This window comes from Phalacrocorax aristotelis, chromosome W (genome assembly GCF_949628215.1).
Source record: "Phalacrocorax aristotelis chromosome W, bGulAri2.1, whole genome shotgun sequence".
NCBI lineage: Eukaryota > Metazoa > Chordata > Aves > Suliformes > Phalacrocoracidae > Phalacrocorax > Phalacrocorax aristotelis.
Window position 1 is genome coordinate 7961412 of NC_134310.1, and position 27906 is coordinate 7989317.

Sequence of the window (27906 nt, forward strand, 5' to 3'; positions counted from 1 at the left end):
GAGCAGAGTCCAGCCAGTGGTTTAATGATGTTTGACCAGCCTCGTTTAGAAATTAGATTCACCCACATGTGACAAACAAACTGGAATCAAATCTCCCAGGTTTAAAGCAGAGATGGCTGGAAGCTCAGCAGCGGCAGCGGGTCACCGCAGCGCCCAGCTGGGCTTGGGGTTTGCAGCCATGACCCAGCCATCACCACCATCAGCCCTGCAAACCCCATAATAAATGATGCTAAACGAACTTTCAGAGGGTACTAAGTCCATATTAATAACTAATAAATGATTAATGTACATGTGTTAACAAACTGCCACTGCTATTAACCTATTAATTATTAACAGAGTGTTTATAAGTATGTCCTTATGCTGAATGGTGCAAAGCCAGCACCTCACCTCCTGCTTGCAGGGAAGTCGGGGGCGAGGGGAGGAGGTGTAGAAAGGAGTCACATATACACAGGAGTGTGCGCATGCATGCGTGTGTGTACGGTCACACACTCACCCCTCGGCTGAGACTGGAAATCCAGGCACTGGGGGTCTGCACCACAGCTGTCTGACTGGGGAAACTGGGGCACTGCAGTAGGGCCAAGGGGCAGGAGCCAGTGGCACTGGGGGGGGGTTCCCTCTTGAAGTCACCCTCTCAGTCCCCATCCCATCAGCCCCAGGGGACACCCCACCCCATCCCTGCCCTCGGCCAAGCTGCCATTGCCCAAAAGGTACTTGGCTATCACGGTGCCCCTTACCCAGCTGGCTGGGCACCCTCTGTCTTTGTGTCCCCAGCAAAGGGGCTGCTATGCCACCCTGAAACCCCCCATTTCCCATGTCCCCATGCCAGCCCCCAGCCTCAGCCTTCCCAGCACGGGACTGGGAGCCTGCGGGATGGTAGAAGCAAAGCAACGCCTCCATCTGCTGGAGGAAAGGGCTCTGGGACTGTTCCCAGCCCCTGCACCCCAAACTTCCACACCCCGCTGCTCCCCAGGGACCAGGGGAGGCTCCCGGCACCTGGAGGAGGGCAGCCCCCGTTGCAAAATAACCTGGGTGCTGCCGGCACCCTGGGCCTCCCGCAGCCCCCACAGCTGGGGCAAGAGCTGTTGTGGGCATAAAAGAGGAAATCGGGGTTTTTCTCTCATTTCCTGCATGAAAAAAATATTGCATGGCACAAGAGCACCCAGGAGGTTAAGGGTCAGGGTTATAATTCGTGTCTGTGCAGAAGGGCCTGGGTGCACCGTGGCCTCAGGGACACCCATGGGAACCAGGGCTGAGCCCACCTGCTCCTTCGGCAGCTTTTGGGGGATGAGAGTTGCTGGGACAGAAGATGTTGAGAAACCGGTTCAGGTGGTTTCGGTGCTGGCTGTGCCCAGCCCATGTGCCCACGCTGGCCCAGTGGCCACCACCCCGACCTGCCTGAGCCGAGAGTCCCCACAGCAGTGATATACTGAGAATTACAATGGAGAAAAAAAAAAAACAAACCAAAAAGCAAAGACAATTTGAAAAATGCAATTTTCCAGCGGCTTCATTTCAAGATTGTATCTTCCATTGGGAAGAGGAACTAATTTCCTTACAAATTAAAAAGACTTTGGCTAAGTAAATCTTCCCTGTGGTCCCCAAATCCCACCCTTGTGTAGCTCAGAGTGGGGCAAAGGGCTTGGCACCCCCTGGACCAGAGACTGCAATTGCCATCAGTGTCCTGCAGCTGCTTTATCAGCCTGGGACAGGCAGAGGAACCCACCAAAGCATTCACGGGTGCTCCGTAGCTCAGACAAGCAAATCAGCATTTGCTTACTAGCCCTAGCAAGCTTAGGCTTACTAGTCCTAGGCTCAGCAATACACAACCGCAGTCCTTTTTAAGGGCTCCCGTTGCTTTTAAACTTGGTGTTGTCTCCTTTATTATAATAAGAGGCATCAGGAAATTTGCAGCTAATACTTCTGCAAAAGGCAGTTCTTGCCTGCCCCACTTGTGCTACCTCTCTAGCTTGGTAGGGTCACGTTCATTGCGTTAATGCTGTAATTTTATTCTTAATGGCCTCTGGTTTATCTTGAAGGTAACATTACTTATTAGGAAAAATATCAATGCTTCTAATACATTCACTGTTGCTTAAAAACAGTTTGTTGTACAGTCATTAACATAAATTACTTACTGGGATGAGGGCCATACATTGACCCCTGTGCTGGAAAACAACAATAAGCCCAGGATCCCACTGAAGCTTAAATGCACCATTTATATTCTTCCTTTTTACAGCATTATAGCCCTAGATGATGTGTTGAGGGAGCAACACAAAGCCAAGCCTTGCTCCTGGGCAGGGATGGGCTGCAGTCCCTGCTGGGGCTGGGGCAAGCAGCCCCAGGAGGAAAGCAGGCAGCAGCATGGGAAGGAACATGCGGGTACCAATGCAGGTTGTCATCTCCCAAAGTCTTGCACATCCTCGCTGAGCTAGTGCCAAATTCAAACATGACTCAGCCCCAACACGTATTCTTATCGGCTCTAGCATACGGCCTCGGCACCGCAGAAACGGCCCTTGGCAACTGCGGGCAAACAGGCACAAACCTACCGGCTTGCTTGGTGTTGGCTGGGAAAGGTCGGCTGCGAAATACACAGCGAGGAAACCGCCGAGGCAGGTGGTCTCCTCACAGCAGGTGGCTTCAGGCTCACGGTCAACTGCTGAGCCCCAAATCAGCCCCCAAAACCCTGGAGAGACGCCTGGTCCCATCCTGGGGAGGCATGGTCCAGCTCAAACAGTAGAAATACGGTGGATGTTTCCACTTCAAATCCACGTTCCCCTCCAAACCCTGCTCATCCCCGACCTTGGCACTGCCAGGAGAAATCGCCGAAGCTGACGTCCCGCAGTTCTCGCAGCGGGGCTCACCCACCCAGGCCAATCTCTAATGAGTGCCATCAGTTATTTGCTAATTAGTTCAAAGACTGAATAGAAGGGGGGGGTATTAAAATATTTGGGGGCTTAGAGTGTTCAAAGAGTGACTTTAGCCTAGAGAGGACGGACGCCAATGGGGGGGGGGGGGGTGCGTTTAGCAGCTGAGTCATGTCGCTTCATGCTCTTTCACTGCCTGTAAAGCTCTGGGAGAAAAAAAGTGTTTTCTAACAGCTGGGCTCCTCTTGTGCAACGGCTGCAGGAAATCCCAGCATTGAAGAAAACAAAAACTTCCACCTCACCAATCCATCTAGAGTAACACAACATGGAGAGCAGGGGATTAATTATGTGGTTTGGGGGGTTTCACCGCGGAAAGCCCCCCCCTTCAATACAGCTGCCATCCAGAAAGCAGCTGGGGAGGAGGTGTGCAAAGCCTCCACAAGCACCTCAGGGGAAGCAAACCCGTTGCAACAGGTTGCACCGAAGGCGATAGAATTACTGCGGCTGCAGCAGGAGCCTCCACGAGCAGCGTGCAGCCCTGGAGCAGCACCGGGGGCTGCTGGGGAGCGAGGCCAAGCCTCCGGCTTCCTTTAGACTTGCAAGAAGGTTTTGAAAGAACATCCTCCTGCGAGCAGGGTTGCAGCAAGTTGTGCAAGGCGATTCCCAGCGGCGCCATGGCCAGCGCCAGGGGAGCCTGGGACCGGGAGCAGGAGCCGCCACTGAGCCGGGAGATGGAGTTGGAGCCCCCCAGGCCCCCACCGGTGCCAGGGAAAACTCAGAGGTAACAAACTGCTCTGCAAATGGGACCCAAAAAGAAGCTTCTCAGCAGCCCTCCAGCAAGGCTGCTTCAGCCTGACACTTTGCACTGCAGCAAGAGGCAGGGCAATAATCCCCAGTTCTCCAAGGGGTAACGGGGGCTGAGATGGGCCAAAGACGGGCAAAGCCTGAATTTGCACAGCAAGTGATGTCCCCAGCAGAAACCAGAGCTTTTAAAGAAAGCCACCGTGGTTTCAGTGCTGCCTGTGGCAGCAGGGTCAGAGCTGCAGGTTTGTGCTGAGCCTGGCCAGGACGGGGAAGTGAAACCCCAGCCGGGGCTGCAGCCGGCTCCTTCCCACTGCTCTCCTCCTTACGGGGTCTCTGCTTTTCCCTCCCAGCACACAGACCCCCCTGTCCTGTCCCCACCAGACCTGAGCTGGAGGTGTTGAAGGCTTTTCCTGCTCATGTCCCACATCTCTCCCACTGTCGCGTCCTCCTCGAGGCCACCCAACAGGGACAGCAGGCCAGACATGAGCCATGTGTACACACACCCCGGCTCAGTGCCTGGGCAGCTGAGAGCCAGCGCATGCAAAGCCCCCCAAGGCAGCTCCCACCCCTCAGGAGCAGGAGCACTGCCAGCACCCCCCCAGTGCAGCAGCTCAACTCACTGAGCTACCAAACTCCCTGTCTTTTGCCCCAAAACCACACAGCCAGGGCTACCCGGGCTACTGCTTCCCCTTTCTCCTTATTCTTCCCCTGAGCCAGCAGTGAAAAGAGTCAGAAACCCCCCGGGGCTGACTCCTGGCTCTGTGCAGGGCCGTGGTGCAGGCACGGGGCAACATGCGTGCCCGCTGCAGCAGCCTGGACCTGGGTGCCCCTGGACCACCTGCCCCCATGCTGGACATCCCAGGGGGCCACCCACCTCAACCGACCGACTCAGCCCTCATCTACAGCAATGTGGGTGAGTGACACCCCAACCCCACTGCCCTCCTCCCTGCCGAGGTGTCCGCTCGGATGGCAGGGATGAGCCCCGCTGCTGCCCCTGTCCTCCTCCTGCAGCTCCCAGCTGTGACCCCTCTGGCTGGTGCTGGGCATTGCTTTGGAGCTGGAAATATGCAGTGGGGCAAATAACAAGCTTGTACCACCTCATCTCCCACTTTCATCCCCTACCCTGCGAAGTCTTAGCCCTCCTGTGTCTGTTCCTCCTTCCCCAGGAGAGCTGCGGGCTCACCTTGTCCCCCGCAAAGCTAGCCGAGGAGAAGGAGCCGGGAAACCCCCCTCTCAGTCTGCCCGGGGCCCCCTGCCTCCCCCACTGCCGAAGAAACAGCTCCAGCGAGCAGAGTCCCTCCCAGAACGGGGGCTATCCCAGCACTGTCGGGGTGACCCTGCACCATGGGCTGGCAGCATCCTCTACAGCACACCATCACTCCATCCACGGCATGAGGAGGGGGTTTCCAGCTCTGTCCCACCATGGGACAGACCCTCCTGGGGACCCAAGAAGCACCTGACTGAATCTCAAAGCCTGGGGGAACCAGTGGCCCAGAGCAGCCCACAGAAAGTCCCATCACTCAGCCAAGGAGAGCTGACATTCGGGACGGCGGACGGGGAGCTGGGGCAGCTCCTGCAGCCCCTCGAGAGCCCAGCTGGGGTGTACAGGGTGATGTTGGGGTGCCAGGCGGCCGCCCTGGCCCGGCTCTTGGCTTGCATCCAGGAGGAGCTTGTGGGGTCGGAGGAGCGGCAGCAGCTGCTGGAGGCAGAGCTGGCGGGGAAGAACTGGGCAGCGCTCAGCATCCTGGACCGGGAGCCGTGCTGTGAAAGCGGGGACGCTTGGTATTTCCGGGTGGGCTTCAATTTTGAGCAAACCCAGCTGGTGTTTGCAGCCAAGGTAAGCGGGGACTTGGGGAAAATGCCCCGGGGCGGTGCAGAGGGAGCTGGCTCCTGGGGCAGGCCGGGCTGCGGTGCTGCAGGCAAGCATGAACGCAGAGCGTTGGCTTTTCCACTGACCCCATCACACAGGCGGTTCCTCTTTCTGCACTTACTTCTGCATTTGCTAAATGAGATGGTGCTGCTGACGCAGGCCAGGGAGGTGAGGGTGACGCTCCCACAGGTCCAAAGGACACGTCAAGGACAACGGCACGGCTGGGGGAGACACCCTGGCAAGTGGTCTCAAGGGGCCAGCAGATGCAAAGTAGAGGCTGGAGCAGAGCTGTTTCCTCAGGCAGTGCAGGATGAGACCCATGAAAGCAGCTTTCCGGCTTGCCTGGGGGTTACACACACACACACCCCCACTCCCATTTCTTGCTCAGAGCTGTTCCAGCAGGCACCAGTGGGTTTGGATGAGGTGGGGGGAGCCCAGCACTGTGCATGGGTTGGACCAGGGCTGGTGGCCCTGAGCTGAGGCGGTGGCCCAGCCCAGGACAAGGCACCCCGTGGCTCCTTCCTCGCACAGCTGGCCATGCCCTGTCTCTCCTTGCAGGTCCCCAAGCTGAGCTGCGCCAGCCTGGGGGTGCAGAGCTCCCTCAGGGCACACTGCAGTATTCAGCGCTTGATCGGCCGCTTCACTGACCACCTCCCTTGGGAGCTGGTGCTCCCAGGAAGCCCTGGGGAGCAGAGTCGGACCCCTTCTGGAGAGGAACGAGCCCGTCTTGCCACCCGCCCTGTCCTGCAGGTCCTTATTTCTCCTGAGGTTCCGTACCAGACCCTGGCAGGCTTTGTGAAGGGATCCCACAGTTTGCACAGGACCAGCCCTGGGCACTACGAACGCCTGGCTTGCCTCCTCCTCCTGCAGGTGTGCACAGGGCTGGAGCACCTCCGGATGCAGAAGGTGTGCCAGGGGGACCTCTGCCCCAAGAACCTGCTGCTGGTGCGGTGCCCGTGTCCTCCCCGGAGCCAGCAAGGCAAGGAGGGATCCCTGTCCCTTCCAAGACTGCTCATCAGCCGCTTCTTCAAAGTTAAAGACAAAAAAAGACCTTGTTCTACCAGCCAAGAGCAGGACTGGACTGAGGGGCTTGCTGCATCGCCCTCCCCAGTGGCAGATGAGCTGAATGTAGGCATGCTGATCTATCAGGTCTTGCATGTTGATATCTCTCTGGAAAACGCCTTGGGGTTCAGAAGCAACAGACTTCCTGAAATCCCCTCCCTGTCCATCTATTCCACGGGACTCAAGCGTCTGGCCACGCTGCTTCTCCATAGAGATCCCTGCAAAAGGGTCTCCATCGAGCAGGCAAAGAGCATCCTGCAGGTCCTGCTCTGGGGGCCTCGCCAGGAGCTCTTCGCCAGGAGCAAGAAGACCCTCACCCTGCTCCAAAGCTGGGTGGAGGTGAAGAGGGCTCTGCTGCTCCTGAAGTTTGCGGAGAATTCGGCTGGGGCAGGGGCGGGCCTTGGCCTCGAGGAGTGGCTGTGCTGCCAGTACTTCAAGGAGGTCACTGAACACACGCTCTACCAAGTCACCCAGGCTCTCTACACTTCGTAAAGGCCAGCTGAGGTTCAGCCCACCCAAAAGGTCTCCCCAAAGCCAAGAGCCCACAGGTCCCTGGCCAAATCCACCAGCTGCCATCTCTCGCAAGGAGCCCAAGCTGGTCCTGGCTGGAAAAACTCTTTGCAAACCCAAACCCGCTTCCCCCCACAGCACATGAACGGTGAAGCTGGGACCAAACTCCCATGGCTCCCACAGTGCAGGGTGTGTTTTTACACCCTCAGCCAATTTTTGTTTGATGCTGTGAGTCCAGTTTATCAGAGCATCTCAGGAAAGACATCTGGATGGATGCCACAGGACCAAGCACCAGTTTAGTGGCTGATTATCTGGAGTAAAGTTTACAGGACTTAGACTTGGCACAAAACGCCCTCGGACCTCTCCTGCGGCCACGAGGCTTTCACTGTTTTACATAACAATGCAAAGCCACACATGACAGCTCACCTTAATGCACGGTTAGCAAAGGAGAAATACAATACCTCCTACAGCCTGCTCTTTTTAGAAGCAGTTTGTGGCCTAGTCACAAACATAAATGACATTTTAAAGGGGGAAATACAACAGCCACACAACTTCAATAAAACCCAGAGCTGAACCTCTTAAATACTGGTCCTTTATGTGCTTCTTTGACAGCATTACACACCCTGGTGATCTACCCAGGGAGAAACACAAAGCCAAACTTCACTGCCCAGCGGTGATTAGCCAGAACAGCCCCGATGGCATCTAGTAAATAGCTCGGGTCAGTTTACAGCTGCTGCGCCCAGAGACCAGGCTTGGCTGCACCCAGGCAGGGCCGTCGCATCTGCTGCTCGGTATAAAACACACAGCACCACACGGGATGTCCGCCCCCGTCCCCAAACCCATGCGGGTGCCAGGTGGCCATCACCGTGGAATGCCATGCAAGGTCCCTCAGGTCATTTATACTATTATTAATTAAGTAATTATGAACCCACTTATAGCTATGACCTGAGAGCAGTAAGAGCAGCCTCTGTGGGCTGTGCATGCAGCGGGATGGACCTTCTCGGGCTTCCCTGTAGCTACTGCTGGGGCAGCCCTGCTGTGCCCATGGACGTGAGCAGCGGCACATGGGGCAGTCACAAGAGCCAGTGGCATGGCTGGATCAGGGAGAAGTCCTCCCAGGAGTCCCTGAGCTCAAAATAACCCCCCTGGTAAACCAGAGCTGTGAGCTCCACCCGCAAGATGACACCACAGGGCAGCACGCTCCCAGCTCCCCATGTCAGTGGGTTTCTTCCTCCTGCCCTGCCACTGAGCATGGGCAGGCAGGAGCCTCATCATCTGGGCTACAGTGGAGCTGAAGACCCACCTGAGACCACAGCCCCCCTGTGTGAGGCCCCGTGCATGCTGGGGGACCATTCCCTCCCTGAGCAGCACCCAAACACAGCAGTGCGGCCTCCCTGCCGAGGCTGGATGAGCAAGGGGGGACCAAACAATATCCGTGGCCACACAGGGTGACACAGTCACCTCCCAAGCATGGCCGGTCCACAGAAATGTTGTTGAAATTTCAGAATGGGTTTTTGGGCCAAAACATGCAGGAGGGTTTGTCCTGCTGAGCCCCAGCCCTGCAGGCCCCAGCGCCTCTCCTGTAGTATCTTGCATGGCTACAAGATGGCAGTAAAGCCCATGGCACAGCATCAGCTCACCCGAAGCCACCTTGGGCATCTGATCCTGGAAAAACAAAGACAAAACCTGCTTCTGCCAGCGCCTGCAGGCCCAGCCCAGCCCCAGCTGGGCACCTCCGAGCACCCCCTGCACCCCCATCTATGGTTTCCACCATGGGTGACCCCTCCTGCCAGGAGCAGCTTGGGGCACCCAAGGTCAGCAAAATGTCTACAGGGGAGCACAGCCTTCAAGGCAGGACCACATACACCTCCACACTCGCACGTCCCTGCAGAAAGCAGACCGCAGCACAGGCACAGCATCGCAGAGGAAAACATGAATTTATCTCTAGAGAACCAGTTTGTGAACTTCAACTGCAAACCTTCGCCAGCCTGTTGAGCAGAAGAGGAACACCCGCCCCTCGGTCATGCCCACTTCCTCTTTGCTGGCATTCCACCAAGAACAGCAACTTCACAGCTTTCCAAAAAAACCCATGGGGAAGAGCACGATTGAAGGGCCACAAAAAAAATTGGCAAGACCTGTGGGAAGGAGACCTCTCGCATTCAGCAGACTGCAGTGCAGCCAGGAGCCATGGTCACAGTGGAGGTGACGGCTGTCCTACATGCCATACCCCGGGACCCAAGGAGAAGAGCACAGGCGCAGCTGGGGTGGCGTCAGCGAGAGGCTGATAAATATCTGAGACCAATTAAACCATCAAGAACATCTGCCTGTCACTGCATTGCTAATTTAACAACAGGCTCTTGGGGAACACGGCGCCATGCCCCGGGGTTACCTTGCGCTGCGGATCCCAGGACAGGCTCTGCTCCCTGCTGCATCTCCGAGAAAGGCATTTCAGGGATTACATTTTGGTGTATGCCACGCGATTCCAGTACTGCTTAGCCCAGAACACCTGCCTAGGGGTGACCTGCTGGGTGAGCCTTAGGCCCCCTTGCTTACCTGAGATCCTGAAGCCACGCTCTGCAGAGCTCCGTGGGGATCAGGCCTCCAGCAGAGCACACACTCATGATCATGTGCTTCTATTTACACTGACCCACAGTGTAACAACCCCGTAAAATAACCCACCCCAGGGATTCACCACTCTGAGGTTTCACTGAGATTAATTAGCTCAAACCGTGCTAAACAAGACTCCAAAGCTGCAAGCACTGGAAAAAGAAAATTGAAATACAACACTTTAAAGCACAGCCTTTTGGAGACTCATCTCTAGTAACTTCAGGACAAGTTTTGTTACCTCTAGCACTGCACCAGCAGCCGGTTCCCCTTCTGTTCGGGATCCTGAACGCTGGTGTCTGTGGGCCCCAACACCAGGCACCCCTTGACAACAGCCCCTTCTCCTTACACCTCAGCCCATCTCCCCAGGGGCTGCAGCTCCTGTTCCAGAGGCCACCCAGCCTCAGCGACAGGATTTATTGGCTATGGAATTGCCACAAACCTTCCTACATTGCAGCCAAAGAACCTGTCAAGCCATGCTCAACACAGGCTAGCATAAGACTGCCGTTACCAGCAACACTGAGATTTCAGGTATCCAAGTTATGCATATTTGATACTCAAAGACAGCTGAAGCTCAAAGCACTGATGCGCTGTGCTTCTCAGCATTTCACCTGTGACTTTCCAACTAACACAGGCCCCGAAGCATTCTATGAAACATTGATGGAACAGGGATGCAGTGATCCTCATTACCAGTGGAAATGGACAAACTGGTAATTATTTCACTAAACGAAGGCTTTTACAGGATTGCTAGATTATTTCAAGTCCTGGTAGATCGTAGCCATGAGCTCCAGCCAAGCAAAGAATGACCAACACCTTTCCATACCTGCAGCTTTAATGGTTGGGGCTGTTCTCGAGCCACCTCTTCAGAGTGCAAGTCTTAAACAGCTTAAACCAGCAATAAAAAGTAAAATATAAATTTTTATTTAGAATTAAAGCAAATACTTCAGTATCACAAACACAATATTAAACTTCAAGAAATATACTGCTAATTTGGAGGGAGCATTTATTTGCACAACCACAACATGCGCACAAATCCAGAGAAAGATGTGGAGTCTGAAATTTTCAACATCTCACCACCAGAGCAGTTGGTCACAACGTTTCATACAGACTTATATATACTGTAATAGATGTTGACAAAATTTCTACAGAATCATCTTTATAGACAACAAGAAAGCTCTAAGAGGCAAACATTGCGATCTATTCTTCTTCTGATGAGTCTCTCTCAAACGTGTAGGCCATGAAGCAAGCATCTGGTCTCTTGGGGACAAGGGGATGCCCTGGTCTCACAATCTCAAAGCCCAAAAAGCTGAAAGTCCGGAGCAATGCAGCTAGGAAAAAAAAAAAGAGAAAATTTTCATCCCTTTGATACTGTACAACAGTTAAGCATCCACCAGAACCAACTTCAGATGCTGCACTCGCATCTCTGGAGACAGCACTGTGACTTAACACCTACCTCTATCATCTCTGTTCTTGTGGAAACAAATGAACACATGATCAACTCGAAGCTGTTCTTCAGCAAACTCCAGAAGAACTGCAAAACTGCAAGACAAATGCAAGGTGTTCAGTGTACACGAGCAAACATTTCCTTCAGGAACAGTGAGCCAGGCCCTGTGAGCCAGCCTGCACAAGAGGCTAGTGGTGGAGACTCGCACCACAGGAAATCCCAGCCCCCAGGATGAGATCGAGGCAGAAATCTGGGTCTTCATTAACACAGAAAACACGCTTTTCTGTTGCAGCCAAAGGGAGAACTGCAGTGACAGGACCAGGCTGGTGTGGACAGAAGTAGCCACCCAGTACCTGGGAACACAGCTTGGAATCCCAGACCTTTCAGGTGGTTCCACCTGACAGAACAGGCAGAAGAAACCAGGATCACTCAGTTGCAGCCTAGCACAGTAATTAGACTTCAGCTTTCAGAACAACGGAAGCAAACACCAACAACAGTCCAGTGTTACTCCACGCTACCAAAGGCCTTCAAGATGGGGGCAAGTGAAACCCACAGCTGCGTTTTATTCTACCTACCTGTCTTTGCTCCCTTCAGGCAGAGCACCACTGGGAATTTCTATATAGAGGTTGTTGTTGTTCAGCACTGCTCTCCAACTAATGTGTTTGGCATCTGTAAGCCTTGACTGGACATTCAGAATTCTTGTCCTGTTATTAGATGTTAGTTCTTCTGTTACATTCAGCCGATTATCCTGTAACAGTAATATGTGCCAAGTTACTTCCAATTCATTTTGGAGAAAGAGAAGCCATTAATAGGCTTGAGGCAAGAAATTCATTCAAGCTCGCCAGAGCAAGCTGCTTATTATTACTCACCGAATAAAATAAATTAGCTGAAAGATTGTGATCCCTCTGACTATTCCCTCGCCCACCTGGGATCTTCAGGGGTGGGTGAGGGACATCAGGAGCACCACCGAGGCCCCGGACCCAGGTTACTACAGCAATTGAAGGGAACCCTGGAACTAGAAAGAGATCACCGTTAAAGAGGCAACCAGGCAGCGTTAGACAAAGCCCTGGGAATTCTAGGTTTTAAACAGCAATCAGATAGCAAGATTAAAAAAACCAACCAAACAACAAAAACAAAAAACAACCCAAGCCCCAAACCTAGGCCGAGGGAACTCCTCTCACAGCAGCCCAGGGATGTGGCAACACAAAGAAACCTCCAGACCAGGGACAGGCATGCTGCCTCACGCCCAGCCCCTTGAGGGTCAGAAAGCCGCTACTGCAGTATTTTGAAGGAGATGAAAATACTCTCCACTGGAAGTGAGCAAGGTGTATTTATCTCAAGAGATGAACCATTCTGCTATCACACCCACAGGATCCCATTCTCTCCCCCACCTTGTTCTCATAAGTTATCACGAGTATACTTGACCCAGTGAGCTACAGATCATTTTTTCTTCCCCTGTGATATACAGCCCTAATTACCTTAGACCTTTGCATCAGCGCTCTGGGCTTGAAGTCAAAAAATAACATGCAATAGTCTTACAGATGTCACTACCTCAAATGCTTTCACCATGCAGAGCTCAGAAGCAAGCTCACCGGTTTTAACTCCGAGACCACGCCTGAGAGTGTTTGAAAACCTACCAGCCTTTCCACTGAATTCTTCAGAGCAATTTTACACTGCTCAGCTAAGTTCAGTACTTAAGGTTAAGAATGTTAATCTCCTAAGATACGACATATTTCTTTCATGCATGCAAAGTTTCACCCCATCCCGCTTAAGCGAATAAGCCTTCTACTGTACGAAGAGCGATGGCTGCGCTGGCTGGCCCCTCCCTCTGCACCATCCTTCACCCTGCAGGCTCAGTCTTGAGTTGCGTCATCTCAGCAGATGCAGCAATCGAGGCCCTTAGGGAAATTTTCACAATCGTCCTGTCTATGAGTGCCAGCAGCCATTTGCAAATCAGAATAAACATGTACAAAATTATCCACCATTTTGCACAGTTCATACGAGTTTTTTTTTTTTAAATTGGCTTGAAACTTGTCATCAATAACGCATAGTAGAAAGGACTAAATGGCTGTATAGGTCAAATATTATATGCTGGAAGGCATTAGTAAGAACAGCGACTGTGAAGTTCTATTAAAAAATTAAAATTTGCACTCTCTCAATTAAATGAGTATTCAATCCATTATTTTAGGCTCTTTAGAAGAAAGCTGCTTTTCTTTAATTCTAGTATTAGAGACTTATTTTGTCTCGGGCTGCAGAGCCAGGCGTTCCTAGTTACCCATACAAACAAGCCTTCAAGCACCCTGTTCACAAGTATGCAGTGGCAACCCTTTATAAAATCTCACCTACACTTTGCAATCGATAATATATTTTAGAGTGTTGTGTGCACTTACTCCTCTGAGGGGAAAAAATAACCTTTAAACCGCATCCAAAGACAAAAACAGCTTTCTAAAAAAATTCTGTCGTTCATATACAAGGTCTAATCACAGCTTCCTTCCTACAAGGCAGAGTGATGTCCTACGCTTCCATTGCTCTACACCGGTCACCCTGATTCCGTTATTTTCTTCCCAGTATCTGTCGGGATTGTTTTATCTTTTGGTTGACTTTTGAACTAACAGCTCTCCTAACACTCTTACGTTCTACTTTAGGCTCAGTACCTCGATTAAGTTTTCGTACGGGGATAACGGCTTTCAATCCTTTGATATTTTTGCCTAATTGTGTCGGTTCTTTTTCCAGGCACCTCCAGGCCCTGCCTCCAGCCAGCTTTCGGCACCTTTCAGCCCGTTAACCTGCTCGGGAGCTGCCGCCGACCAGCCGCCTGCCCTCGGGAGCCGGTGTGCGTGGGTCAAGGCTTCCTCCCGGGGCTGTGACAACCGCAGAGACGCACTGGCAGCTCTCCCCGCCGCCGGCCCGCAGCTAACGTGGCACACGGCGGGGACGGCCGGGGGTACACACCCCCGGGGGACGTGTCGTCCGGCACGGCGACGAGCCACACCGGACCGGGGGGAGGGGGGCGCAACCGGCGCTACAAGGGCCAGGCACCGCCTCGGGCTTTCAAAACAATCTTTTTTTTTTTTTTTTTTCTTGCCCTCCCCCCTCCCGCCCCTGTCTCCGCGGGGGGGGGGGGGGGGGGGGGGTGGAAATGGCAGCAGCGCTGAGACAGCGGCGCGGGCCGCCCCTCCCCCAACCGCCACGGAGCTCCCCTCCCCCCCGGTCACGGGGGAGGCGATCGGCGCTGGAGGGACGACGAGGAGGAGAAGGATCAGGGCGGCCCCTGAGGGGAAGGGAGGAGGAGGCGGCGAGCGCCCAGCGGTGCGAAGGCTGAGGGAGGCCCCAGCCCCTCACCTGCTCTGTCCGGTACTGAGGCTCAGCACAGCGGGCATGATGGTGCTTTTATTCCCCTCTTTCTCTCTAGCGAAGCAGTGACTGTTGAGTATCCGCTGCAGGGAGGATTTCACCATCCGGCCGCTCTGGTCCGAACCCCGAAACCCTCCGCCGCCTCCCCCGACCACTCTCCAGGCGCTGCTACACAAAATGGCAGCGCCGCCGCAGTGGGGCCTTATATAGCCTTCCGAAGCCACGCCCCTCAAGGCGGGCACCGCCCCCGACAAGGAAAGGGCTCCCGTCTGTGAACGGCCCGGTTGTCCCTTAGAGAATCTCCCTTCTTATTGGCTGAAGGGAGCGATGGGGGACGGAGCAGCGAGTTCTTTCCCTATTGCAGCCAATAGGGGGTTCAGCATTGGTTAGAAGGGCGTCAGGACGGGGAAGGGGGGAATAGCGATCTCCGATTGGCTACTGCCATTGCGGGTGGGCGGGGCCTACTGCGGTTCGGCTCCGGGAGGCTCCGGCGCGCCGCCGCAGCCCTCACTCCCCTTGAAGCCGCCGGTTCGAGTCCCGCGTCCGCGCCCCCGCCCGGCTGAGGTACACTGCCAGCCCCGGCCCCGCGCATGCGCCGACGGGCGGGGAGCGACCTTCCGCGCCGGGCAGGCGGGACGGGCGGGACGGAGGGACGGGGTCTCGGGGCGGCCTCAGGGCGGCCGGGCTTCCCAGACCCGGGGGCCGCCCGCCCGCTGGTGGCGGGAGCAGAGGGGCGGCGGGGCCTCCTGTGGGGAGCGGTGGGCCCGGGTGGCATCGCTGCCTTCCCGTATGTCGCGCAAAGCGTTTGTCGGCTCGATGCTGAGAGAAACTTTCATTAAAAAAATAATAAGAAAATTCTCCAGGTGCTGGAGAGGGTCCCTAAAAGGACGGGCTGGAGTTGTGACCCGGTTTTGGGGTGCGCGCTGTGGGCTGCGGCCGTGCTGCCGCCTCCAGCATCCCCCCGTGTCCCTCGGCCTGTGTGCTGTGCTGGCCAGAACGTACGGCTTCGGTTGTCTGGGGCATGGGTGGTGGTGCTTTTAAACGGCGAAAGGCTTTGTGCTGCACCTTCGCGAGGAAGTGGATAAATCCTGGTTGGTTATATAGCAGAAGCTGGTCTGCATCCCCACCCCCACAATGAACAGCCTGTAACGCTCCCCTGGCAGTGGAGCGCTCTGCTTCCCATCACCGGCGAGGGTCTTGGAAATCCAAGGCTTGGGGACACGGTTGGGTCTTTCTGCAGCCCCACGGCAAGAGCAAGGGCCGGAGGAAAGGGTGTAAATTTGAAAGTCGAACGACCCGCTTCTCTTTCAGACAGTGTTGGTGAAAACACAGATTCATCCCTTGGTGGGGGGAGCCAGTCTTCCTAATTCATCTTAAAAGCAGCAAATGTGTACAAAAGGTGGATAGGTTATCATTTCCATGGCAGGAGATCTTTGACTCGGCCATTTCTGAACGTTTCATCGTACCAGGTGAGACCATCCCACCTCTGACTATCAAGTCAGAAACACATCCCAGAAGTCAGGGCACATCTTAAAGAGTGGATCTTGTCCAACATGGAAAGAAAGCTCAAAATTGTCGTTCAAATTATGCTGAATCGAGTTTGCAGTTGGGTATGCTTTGTAAATTAATTGGAAAAAGGTGTTTATAGAGCCAAAGAAAACTGCTGAAGATATGTTGCAATGATTTTCAAAATCATGGTTTTCTATAAAGAAAAATATTGTAGATGGCCGTATTTCTTTTTTATTCATTCCACTTGGGCTACAACACGCCTATTTTATTGCCTTCAGGTGCTGCAGTTTGCGTATAGGCATTTTTGTATTTTTTACTATCTTGCTTATTTTTATTTGCTTTAAAATATTCCCACCCAGGATCTCTGAGCACATGGATATTCCACTGATTGGTTCCACTTTGCACAAGGATAAGTGTCTAAATCCCCACCCACCTTCTGTGTCCTGAAACCGCTCTGATTGACTATGATGGAACAAAGTGTATTGCCAAAAGAAAACAATCTGTTCTCCTGCAGCTTAGATGAGAAGCCTAGCCTGGCCAGCAGCCAGTGACTAGTCTGGGAGTCATGGTAAGTAAGAGGTACGAGAGAAAAACCCTTTTCTTGCTGCGGGTATCTGCACTTAACTCCCAAAACACACCATAACTGAGCTTGCTTTCACCCCGCTCTCTAGATTCGGCTGATGATTTATGGAGGGAAAACTGGCTGCCATTTAATGTGTTACCCAGACACCAACTTGAAACAATGGGATAGCTGCAATTCAGGAATATCTGGATCAAGTGAAGCACATCAGAGAAGATTTAGCAATTCATGTTTTGTATGTTGTTTTAGAAAGGTTTTCCTGAGAGGGGGCTGAATGTGTTAGTCGATGGAAGGACTGCCTTAGCATTTTGTGGTAGGTTTCATTATTTCTAATAACGGTATTTATTATTTATGTAGTAATCCAACTGTAATCCTTATAATGGCGCTCTGTCAGAGGTCATCATCTTTGCAGCTGCTTTCCTCTTTACTGTTGCACTGGAAACAGCTTTGCCCTGTGGATACCCAGCGTCTCAATGGGCCACCATTCCATTTTACAGTTGTGTGACCCAGATATCGCTGTGGTGCCCTGTAGTCTGCAAAAAGCCCAATCAACCTGTTTTGGTTTTGTGCATTAAGTATCGTGTGGGATTAGTTCCAGCTGCAGTTTTGCTGAGATAGCCTGGCTTCCAGTTTAGCAGTGACAGTGATTCATAAATCCTCACAGAGAAGCGTCTGACTCACGATTTCAGGATTACCAGCTGAGGCAGTCTGAGATGCTGCCACCTCCAGCTGTTTTTTCACTGCTGGTTTGCCATCATTACCTGACCCATGGCAGCAGAGCAGGCAGAAGGAACTGTGTGCCAGTGTCTCGGTTGCTCCAGCTGCGTTCCTAGTCTGGCACCATAGCCCAAACCCGTCTCAGTCCCGGGGATTATCTCATACACTGGGCAGTGAGCCCTAACAGCTGATGTGAGGGTGTCCACGGTAGCTTTCAACAGAGAGGCAAGATGGACAATTGCAAATAGAGAATCTCATCCATCGGAGTCCTGAGGATCTAGTTCATCCCAAGTCCTATGCTGGCATCCACAAATACACTGTCAAAGGCCTCCTCATTCTGCTGGCTGCCATCTCCAAAGAATACATGTTTCAAAGGACCGGCGTAGTCCCCAAAGCAGGAGATGCAGCAGACAGCTTATATCAGTTCTTTCCTGATCTGCTTACTGAACTCTCCAGAGGAGAGTGTGCAGCGAGTCCCTGTTATTCTGGGTTCTTACACAAGCAGGTCGCAGCAATTAGGCTGTATAGAACGACCTGGGAAAATACCTTGTACAGTCCGAGTTACTCAGTAGCCAGACCTGTTAACAGAGAAGGTACAGAAGCAGCAACACAACTGAACTCCACGTTAGGAATTGAAGTTGAAATTGTTTCAGGTTGAGGAAAGCCAAGTAGTTTCATTTTCTAGAATTTCATTTTTTAGCTTGTTTCAGCATGCGTTTCAGCCTCTTTTAACAGAAGAGGTCTCAAACATCAGTCAAAATCACCAGTTAATGAGTCTTTGTCAAGCTTTTCTAGTTTTTACCTCCTGAAAGATATTGGACGAAGAGCTTATGGCAGCACAGGAATAAGTTAAAATTAGGTTCCAAATTGATAGCTGATGATGTAAACAGATGTTAGGGCAAGAAATGGGCAGGATAAGTAACTGAATGTCTTTCCTTTTCATTGTCTGTTTTCAGGTTTGCAAGTGTTTGTTTTCAGATGACGCAAAACTAGCGCTTAGAAAGATGTGCAGGACCTGAAATGCTCATAAGACTTGCCGGTTCTGAAATCCTGCATGTTGATGCCGTAGTTGTATCACATCTTTTGTTTCGAGAAGGAGAGATAAACTGTTCTGCGGTTTAGGTGATTAAAACATAACTAAATAATACGGCTGCAAATATTAGTGCTTCTGTGTGGCTTTCTGCCCCTATTGCAGAGTGGGCTGCTGCAGGCTTCGCTGAAGCGGCTCCTGCGTCCATGTTCTAGAGGAGTAACAAAGTTCCAGGGAAGGTGAATGGAAAAAACCTGATATTTGATGTGTAGCAGAACCCCCCCCATATATTTTCTACTTAGCTGCATCATGCTGCCATAGCTCTTCTTGAATGTGGAAATAGATATTTATGACATTTAGCAGCTTCATGGGAATTAATCTATCTCTGATTTGCTGACTAGGCAAGTACAACAGAAAGAAAAACATGAGCTCTCTTTAAAGCAAGTGCCATCCTTGCAAGCATTACATGCTTAGTAACTCCCCAAAAATGGTTAAAAAAATACTAAATTAATTGAGCCAGACTGTAAAATCAAGTTGTTCTGATTGCCTTTGCTTCGTATTTCCACTCCAGGAAGACTCTGCTTGTTCTTACAGTTTTAAGAGTTATCTAGAGATGAAGCCAAGCATCAAAAAAGAACCAAAACTGAGGCAGAGATGTCCATCATGATGTCTTTTCACAGAAATCATTGTGTGTGATGACTTCTCCACCCTGTAATTTAGCCAGTTTTAGTTCCAGAATAATTTAAATGTTCATCTTGCTCAGCTCTGTGTGGAGACAAAGTACAGCAAAAGTCTGTGAGGTCTTTATCAAAACACTGGACAGTGTTATTTCTGAATTTTATAAGACCTATAGTTTATAAGTCCAATAAAGCAGGGCTCTTAAGACTACCCGTCCTTCCTTAGGACTTCTGGTTCTTTTCCTTGCAGGTAATGGTTAACTACCAGTTATCTAATTTTAAATACTCCCCCACTAAAACCGCTTTTGGTGTGTTAGAATCTATTCTGATCTTTGTGGGACGTGTAATTAGAACACTTTTTCTAGCTGGAAAACTCTCCTCGTTTTCATTGTCATCGTGGGAGAATGATTTGATTTGAAGGTCAGGTTTTCTGCAGACCCGCTTGTGCTGGAAGGAGGTTCTGCACGCTGCTGCGAAGTTCAGCCGGAATTCTCAGGTGTTTACCAGCCCAGGGAAGAATTTATTTCCCAAGATCTTTGTGAGATATTGAAGAAAACAGTCACTAGTTCGTCAGGCCAACAAATGTCTGTACTTCTTACCAAAGAAACTTTGGATCTCTGCTTTCTCACTTAAAAGCAGCTGGTATGAAAAGGACTATATATTGAATGTAAATGAGGTAACAGATGCTTAAAATGCTTTAAAGGCTCGTTATCTGATTTATACCTAATCAAACATAGTGCTGGTCACCTGATAAGTGCTGAGTTGTTTTCTTTAAGTTTGCTTTGCAGTTCAGTTTCCATATAAAAATAATGTGGGGGTGAGGGGAAAAGTCTGAAGTGAGAACAGGAAATGTAGTCAGCTAGAGAGTGGGTTAGGCAACAGCCAGAGACACGAGATACGGTCAGGGGATGGCACCTACACATTTCTGGGGAAAGAAGTGTGCTCGAGCAGTTTGTCCTTACAGTTCCGTAATTTAAGAATAATGTTCCACAAGTTTGGTTTGTTTATTGATTTTTCTCTGGGCGTTGGTGCCAGTTATGAACAAATGGGCATGAGGAATTCGGAGGTAGTTACAAAACAATAAAGTGGAAGACATAAGACATTGTGACATCCTCCATTCCACAATCCATTTTCTGTTTCGTTTCCATTGGGCCAGGCACAGCTCACATCTCCGTCCCCTCCTCTCCCTCCTCTCCCTCTCCCCCAGGTAATAAGAGGTGATGAAGGTCCGGTTCTTGCAAAGGGCGGCATGCCGCAGAGGGCATTCAGCTCGGGGAGGAGATGGAGCGCTTTCCTTCCCGCTAGCACGGGGGAGAGCAGCGGGGTGCACAGCACCTCGCAGAGCCGGGTCCTGAGAAAACGAGCCCCCTGCAGTCACATGTAATCAGCGTTTCGGTGTGTGGTGGCTTTCTGGAATTCTTTCATGAACATTTCTTTCTCTGCTGACCCTTTCCGTCGTTTGCTTGCTGAAGCCCTTGTGTGGTGGATTTATTTCTTTATTTTTTGCTTAGCTTCCCTTTTTTCTTCCAGAATAGTTCAGCACCCTCTGACGTTTCTCAACAGTATGAGCCACTTTCACAGCCTCTGTGTCGGGAAGGCGAGCTGGACGGCGTGGCTTAGTTTCCTGCAGTTCCTGTTGTGCCTGGATCAGCCAGCCTTAGGGACGAGGAAGTGCACAGTACTGCTCAGCTTTTGTAACTCCTAATTTCATTTGGAAATGTTATCAAAACAAACAGATGCCAGCGGGATGAGCGTTAAGACCTGTGCAGAATCTGCTCTTTCAGAAACCAGTTCAGAGTCAGTTTTGCCTGCCTCAACGTTTCGCCCAGAAGCTCATTAAAATGGATATATTCAAAGGAGACTTCCCCCCCCCAATTAGATCATTCCTGTGATAAGAGCATTAACGAGCATATTTTCCCATAAATAAAATGAAGAAGCCTCGAGGGCAGGGAAGGTTATTTAGCCTGCAATAAGTAATATCCCACCCTCATCCTTCCGAGCGTTGCAAGTAAGGGAGGCTGTAGCTGAGGACGAGCCCGAGAACAGCCTCTGGCCAGCAGAATTGGCAAAGCGGGATTTCTTCCAGCTGGACATTTGTGCTGCACGCCGCTTTATTTTGGGTGTGATCTCTGTGGATTCAGCGCTCAGCAAAAATCACTGGCTGGACCTCACCCGGAGCTGCGCCAGCAGCCAGGAGGGACAGGGGAGGTCCAGCCCTGGCAGCGCTTTTGCCAGCCCTTTTATTTGAGCTGCATGCAGCCTTGTGCTTTTGCCGACAAGCTATCCGTGTTTGAACCAATATTTGCTCACAGTGCTGTGTACCAATATAGTTAGCAATCCCTCTGGGTGAGAGTGGAGCTGGAACCAGCCATCAGGCCAGCTTAGCAGCTCGGGTTGTTTACATTTTTTTTTTTTAAATACTCTTGAGTTTCAGACTGGTGAAAGGTGGCAGCTTGACAGCCCTGGCGAGCCTTTACCCATGCAGCAGGTCGAGCAATGACACCACCAGCTTCCCCTGCAGCATACCCCCTCCGACCTGCCCAGCCGCTGTGCCCCCAGCTAGGAAAGCCCTTCTGCACAGCGGTTGAGGAGCAGACCCCTCACCCGTGCAGGCCTTGGTGTCTCCCCACTGCCTGCTCCATAAGTGACAAACTGAAATCTGAAGACAACTGGTGCTATAGTGATGTTTGTAAGGGATAGGCAGCAAACTGCTATCAAATAAGCCACCAGGTTGTCAACCCACATAGGAGTGGAGGCTTTAAATGAAGGCAGCTCTATTCCAGTTTTCCTAAAGGTTTTTATTTATGAAGCTGTTCTAGGTACAGATTAACTTACCCTGCCTCCTGTTTGTTATTAACTCTAGAAGGAGTTGAGATCTGAAGGGTTCATTGCTTACCCCGCTGGAAAGGGGTGACTTGGTGCAAAGTGCTGCAGTGTTTTTCAGCAGCACTCCCAAGAGCACCGCAATGCCTGTCCCTATGTTTCCGAAGTAACCAGGCTTTAGGGGAGGTGTTTATTCCCACATGTCCTGCTGCATGTAAGCCCAGTAATCTGCAGATACCCTAACTCGACCCAGGGGGCTTCCCGCTGCAGAGGCAGGGTTGTCTAATCTTTGGGGTGTGCATAAGTGCACTTCCACACCAAGCTGAGCATGAGCTCGTAACTCTTAATAAGACCAACAGATGTCCAAAGATGCTAGAAGATAAAGAGGTGGCGTAAGGAAGGCAAAAAACCTTGAAATTAACTGTTCTGGATTGGGCCAATGAACCCAGTTAGCTTGATTTCCTGCTTACAGTGACTTTTACCAAGTACTTCAGGTGATGATCAGAAAACCTACTGCTTCAGAAGTGTACACAAAGAAAGGGAGCAGTTGTGATTACAGAAGATAAACTGTCTGGGCAGGAGTTGAGAATTAGTTCTGAAATTTGTTTTTTGGGTATTTTAGCTACTGAAGCTATTACTTCTGCTCTTCTGGACATCTGATGCCCATATAAATGTCCATTCTTGGGTCAGAGAGTTTCCATTTTGGATTGTCTAATGGGTACATCCTTTCAAATTGTGATGCAGATTGTAATGGTGCCCTGCCTTTCTGGTCCTTCCCCGGACTTTTGTCCTACAGCACATTGATTTCTTAACTTATGGTTCCTTATTCCCCACAATGTTTCCGTGTTTGCTTGGTGTCACACGCAGACATATCCTTGATCTCAGACTGCCAGCTGACAGGCAGCAGTGGAAGCCAAAGATCATATACTATCCAGTTGTGAGGTCTCAGCCCATCTTCAGACTCACTGAGCTCATTAGGGAGGAAAATGTAATCAGCTGTCCTTCAAGGAACAGGATGTGACAGGAAGCAATGAGAGTCAGCAGGTCAGTCCTTAACAGCTGTCAGAACAATGTGCACAGTACGGCAGTGCTGTAGTTCTGCTAAATCAAGTCACAGGCTTAATGGGCTGGAGTATGCACATTAAAACTGATCTCTGCAGAGATCAGAGTGTGTTGCAGTGGTGGCAGCAGATCCTACACCATCCCTGTGACCGCTTGTATTCATTAGGCAGGGAAAATAGGATCCATGGTTTATGTGTTTAAGCTTCCAATGCTACCTCTCAGTCCTTGCAGCCCTCATTCTCCCTTCAGAAGCTGTTATTTACTGCACATGTGTCACTGTGGATTGGGAAACGGGCAGAGAGAAAGGACCGGCCTCAAGCTGTACAAAGGCAGAGCTGAGATGGGGACTGAAGAGGTCTCATGCCTCTGCTCCTTTCAGGCTGCCTCCTCTGACCTCAAGTCCTACCAGACAGAGGGGTTTTAGGTCACTTTTAAAAGTCTGTTTATCTCAAAGTACCTTTGAAATAAGCAAAATGTTCTCTTGAACCTAAATTATCTGTCCTTATCCTGTCTCAACTCTCATTGATAATCCTCTCTGTTGCCTTTAAAAATATTTATGGGAGGTTATTCTTGGGCAATGACAGTCGTGTTTAATTCTCTTTTCTATTACACTGGGCTTTTCTTTCAATGATTTTCCAATATCTTGCCGTTTGGTATTGCTAGGTTTATGTATTGCGGTTTTAAGATTTTAAATGTGTTCAGAAATACTCTTGCTTGTGGTAACTGGATACTTTTCCCCATGAACTGTTACGGAGGTGGCCGCAAGATATCGACTTATACAAAACCCTATTTTTTAGCATTCTTATGGTGATGTCAATTGACATCACCACCGCCCTCCGCCTCTGCGCACCTCTGACCACCATCATGGCAGCTTGTGTCTTTGTCAAGCAACGCCAACACAATGGCACTGAAACATCGCTACTTTTGCATCGCTACTCTCAGTGTCCCTGGGACTTTTAAAACTGTTTGAATTTTAATGACAAGCCTTTCCTGAGCCTCGCATACAAAGCAATCCAAATAAAGTTTAATAATATATAAGGCTTCATGAAGCCTTTGTCATTCCAGTTCAGACCGTAAAAGCACAGGCTGGGATCGAGGCATTCAGACCTGCTTTAGGACTGGCGTCTCCAGGTCACTGTGGGACGTGGAGGGCCTGCTGGGTTTGTGCTGGCAGCTAGCAGCAATTCTGCATCCAGCCTTGAACATAAGTGATCAGAGAGGACTGTGTTTTCTTCATCTTGGTGCTGAGCTTTGTATTACAGATAATGATAGCTGCCATTTCAGAAGGCCATATAACCCATGCTCCTGCCCCAAAAAAGGATCAGCTTTTCAGGAATCATTCCGGACAGATGTGTCTAACCTGATCGTAAAACCCTTCAGAGATAGGGAGGCCAACATTTCCCTAGACCATCCCTTCCAATGCTTTTCTGTCCTTACTACTACAACATATTCGGGCTTTTCCCCCTTAAATTCATGACTGCTGTTCAGCTTTCCGTTACCATGGTAAAAAGGGTAAGAAGACAGTTTCTTTTCAGTCTCTCCTTATTGTATTCATACAGGACACATTCAAGCTCTTTTTCCTTGGCCAAAATACTTCTCGCAGCAGTTCTGATGAGACCTTTTTTCCATGACCTCCAGGTATAACAGCTGTGACACATTTGTTTGGAGGAGACTGTAAGATTAGGAAAAACAAGCTGTTCTTAATTTTCCTTGAAAATAAGCCATTGTTGTAGCTCTCCAAGATCCGTGCTTGTTATAGTACTTTGAAAAGTTACCAATCTCAAGACACACACGATCCAAGGGAAGTCAGCTCATGTATCTTCTTTGATTGACTCTTCATCTGGGAAGATTTCAAGAGCTCTTGGTACAGCTTTATGGGACATTGAGCACTGGGACTTCCCCATGCTGCAAGGATTAGCTTTCCAGTTTCAGAGACCTACATGTGGGATGCCTTTACTGATGGAGGCACAGGGCTAGGAGAGACCTTCTGAGTCAAAACCAGACCTGCTGTCCACACATGGTCCTAGGAGTCCTGTTCATAAAGGTACCGTGCTCCACTCTCATGGCCTCCATTGTGTCCCCTGCAAGGCCATTCCAGAAGCTGAGTGCTCTAAGAGTTATGAAGCTCCTTTTTAATCCCAGTTATATTCATTTGTAGCCAATTTTTTTCCCAATTGGTTTCATGCCAACATTGTCCTTATGCTTAAATAGGCGGCTCAGCTCTCTCTTGGGTGCTTTTATGTGTAGCAATCCTACTCCTTCTGGCCTTTGTTTTGTTAGGCTAAGCAAACTGAGATCGTCCTCTGTAAAAGCTTCCTTTCTCCTTGTTATGCTTCTTGTCAAGGAAGTATCTCAGCCATCCGAAATCTTTCCCACGCAAGCTATAGATGTAAAGCATCACCCCATGACCGTGTAAGTGCTGTTACCTCTTAGGTAAAACCCAACTATTCATAAGTGCATTTGCTGGATGTTGGAGAAGGGGCTGAAAAAGCAGACGCATGCAAGCGGAAAAAGGAGCAAAAAGCTTGGCGCATCTACCTGGAGGGGGTTATAATTCGACAAGGATGTTAGGGCTTATGGTGTTGTGCTTCACAAAAGGGCTGTTGGAGCCCCAGCGCTGGATCCTGTGATTCATTTGGGTCTCTGCTTTGATGTGTTGTTGAAAGCCTTCTTTAGGGGTCTGGCAAAGGGATGCAATCCAGCATTGGTCTGAACCACTAGCTCGGTAGTATCTAGGTGGAAGGAGTTTGGCAAAACCTTTCTCTGCACCACAAAAATGTTGCTTAGAGATCTCCCACCAGTCTGGGCCTGAGCCTGTTTAGCTCCTCTGTGCTGATCTTTGATAAAGAACTAAGAATTTTTTTTTTGTGCGTGTGTGTGTGTGAAAACTGGTCACTTTTAATCTTTCTTTGCATTCAAAGCTAGAGGTCCTCTCGACATGGTTCCCACCAGACTGGTGGTATTGCCCCTGCAGCCCTGCATGCTTCCAGTGAGTAACAAGTTTCTGAGGACGGTGGGTTTAGTAGGCATCACTCATGGAAGAGGTGCCAAAAGGGGCTCAGAAACGACTCTGTGACTTGATGTGCAAGAGCAGCGAAGGTGCCAGCCACAAACTTGCACCCTGCTGTCTTGCAGGTCCCAGAGATGGCCATTTAAAAGCTCTTTTAGTTGCAAAGCGTGGAGATCCTTTTTGAACAGATCTGTGCTATAAAAAATAGTTGTGTTTTTCGTAGCCGTGTGTAGGTTTGACACCTGGGCAGGGGACATCTGAGGGCTCAAACCCCATCCTCCTTCCTGAGGGGACTGCAGGTGATGCTGAGCCAGGGAGCTCCTTGCCAGTGACCAAAGTATGTTCCTCCATCTGAAAGGAGTGGAGATGGGGAGGGAATCAATGACAAAGAGAAAGAAGGATCGTGGCAAGGCTTTGCTCAACTTGAGGATCATCCTGCTATGCTTCAGGGCTCAGGCTCCACTCCCAGGTCCCATGCCCCCAGCCCCACCAGGGTTCAGCCCGCTTTGGGCTGTGCTGTTGGGAAGACAGTGCTTAGGATGCCCATGTCCCCTTGCTCCCCTCTAAAGCCTCTCAGCACGAATGTGGTACCAGCGTCCGTCCTCAACACAAACACATGCTCTCCTCGCAGGGAGCGATTGTGCTGCCGGCTGGTGTTTGCACAGAAGGTGGGGAAGGGTCTCCCACGTCTGTTGGATGGTTGGAGACGCTATGTGAGTGGAAGGGCTGGATCCCAGAAGTCAGGCTGGCAGCACGAGGCTGAAACAAGCACTGCTGGGGAGCGACGTGGCCTCCTTCCTCCCCCAGCCTCCCATCTGCATGCAGAACCGATGGTGCCACACCAGCGGCATTAAGCGGTGCTTCCCCCTAAACCCATGCACTCGTCTTCTCTGTGCCAAAGCTGCCCCCTCCCCAGACCGGGCAACATACCTGGGCATGGTTGAGGCTGTGCGGTGGCTGACTAAGGGTGACTCAGAGCTGGCCCATGCAAGGTGAGGAGCTGGAGTGGGTCCCACCTCGTGGCATTAGTATCTCTCCCCCACTCCTCCTCCCCGTCACCCCGCACCTCGACTCCTCACCACCGGCGGGTGGAGCAAGACTGAACTGGTCTCTGCATGCATATCGCCTTTGTCTGCTGTGGATGAACATAAACTGCTGGAGGGAAGCATTTTAACGATGAAAACCATGCGGGGCTCAATTGTTCCCTGCATCCATGGAAAATTACTCCTGCTCACTCTCCCCTTTGCTTGAGCAGCTCCAAAACATGTTTGTAAGGGAGGGCGAGGAAGAGGGAGGTGTATGTGCCTGTGGGGTCAGAGCTGCTTTTTTTTTTCCCCCCTGCCTCTAAATGATTTATTCTGACAGCCTTTGTGTCATCGGGAAAAACACACAGCAATCAGAATGCGTTTTGGGGCCAGCCATTTAAATGTCATTGGGAAAAGAATAGAAAGAAATTAATCCCCGACATCCCAGCGATGCAGCCCCATCCCCCAATCCCTCCCTCCCCTTCCCATCTGGCGCAAGCAAAAACAGATGGGAGAGGTGGCTGTGGCGGGGCCACGGTGGAGGGTGCTGGTCCCACTGCCCGCGTGGGCTCCAGTCCTGAGCGCTGGCCGGGAGGGAGCTCCCCTGCGGCGGGGGGCATTTCCCTGGGCAGGCGGCAGGCAGGGGAGTCAGCCGGGACATGGGGGCACACACCTGGGCAACACGGTGGCCGTGGGCACCACTCTGGTGCTCGGGCTGCCAGTCACTGTCCCATGAACCCACCCTGGGAGCTCTGCTGGTCCGTCTGTCTGTCCATCCCCTTCATGGCTCTTGTCCTTTGTGGCTGACCGGGTACTCTCCTCCTGCCTCTTCCCCACAGATTTGCTTTGCAATGGTGCTCCATCTTTCTTTTTTTCACCTCTTTCAGACCTTGCCTTTTTTACTCAAATTTCTGACTCATTGCTCACCCTCATCCTTGATTCTTTTCCTTTCCCTTTTACATTTTCC

At 51.1% G+C, this 27906-nt stretch overlaps 3 protein-coding genes across 11 annotated transcripts in view; 2 read left to right on the top strand and 1 right to left on the bottom strand.

Moving 5' to 3' along the window:
• Positions 1–3039: 3039 nt before the first annotated feature.
• On the top strand, positions 3040–7681 carry PEAK3 (PEAK family member 3). The gene is made up of 4 exons (XM_075077238.1): positions 3040–3639; positions 4430–4575; positions 4829–5499; positions 6091–7681. The coding sequence occupies exons 1-4, from the start codon at positions 3533–3535 to the stop codon at positions 7084–7086; spliced, it is 1920 nt and encodes a 639-aa protein (XP_074933339.1). The 5' UTR covers positions 3040–3532; the 3' UTR covers positions 7087–7681.
• A 2925-nt stretch (positions 7682–10606) lies between these two features.
• Positions 10607–14688, bottom strand: OAZ1 (ornithine decarboxylase antizyme 1). The gene is given in 6 exon segments (XM_075076930.1): positions 10607–11036; positions 11162–11247; positions 11728–11900; positions 12022–12108; positions 12110–12167; positions 14495–14688. Coding segments are annotated over 6 exon segments (651 nt in total). The 5' UTR covers positions 14611–14688; the 3' UTR covers positions 10607–10905.
• A 261-nt stretch (positions 14689–14949) lies between these two features.
• The window catches only part of JSRP1 (junctional sarcoplasmic reticulum protein 1), a 32960-nt gene continuing 20003 nt past the window's right edge, over positions 14950–27906 (top strand). The window contains exons 1-6 of one of the 9 annotated variants that reach the window (XR_012657696.1): positions 14968–15070; positions 16375–16583; positions 16687–16908; positions 18269–18434; positions 18914–20414; positions 20550–24450. The gene's annotated coding sequence lies outside the window, so the exon portion shown is untranslated. Of the gene's footprint in view, positions 15071–15179; positions 15976–16374; positions 16595–16686; positions 16909–18268; positions 20415–20549; positions 24457–27906 lie in introns of those variants that run through there. The other 8 variants (XR_012657697.1, XR_012657695.1, XR_012657699.1 and 5 more) reach the window with 8 other exon arrangements.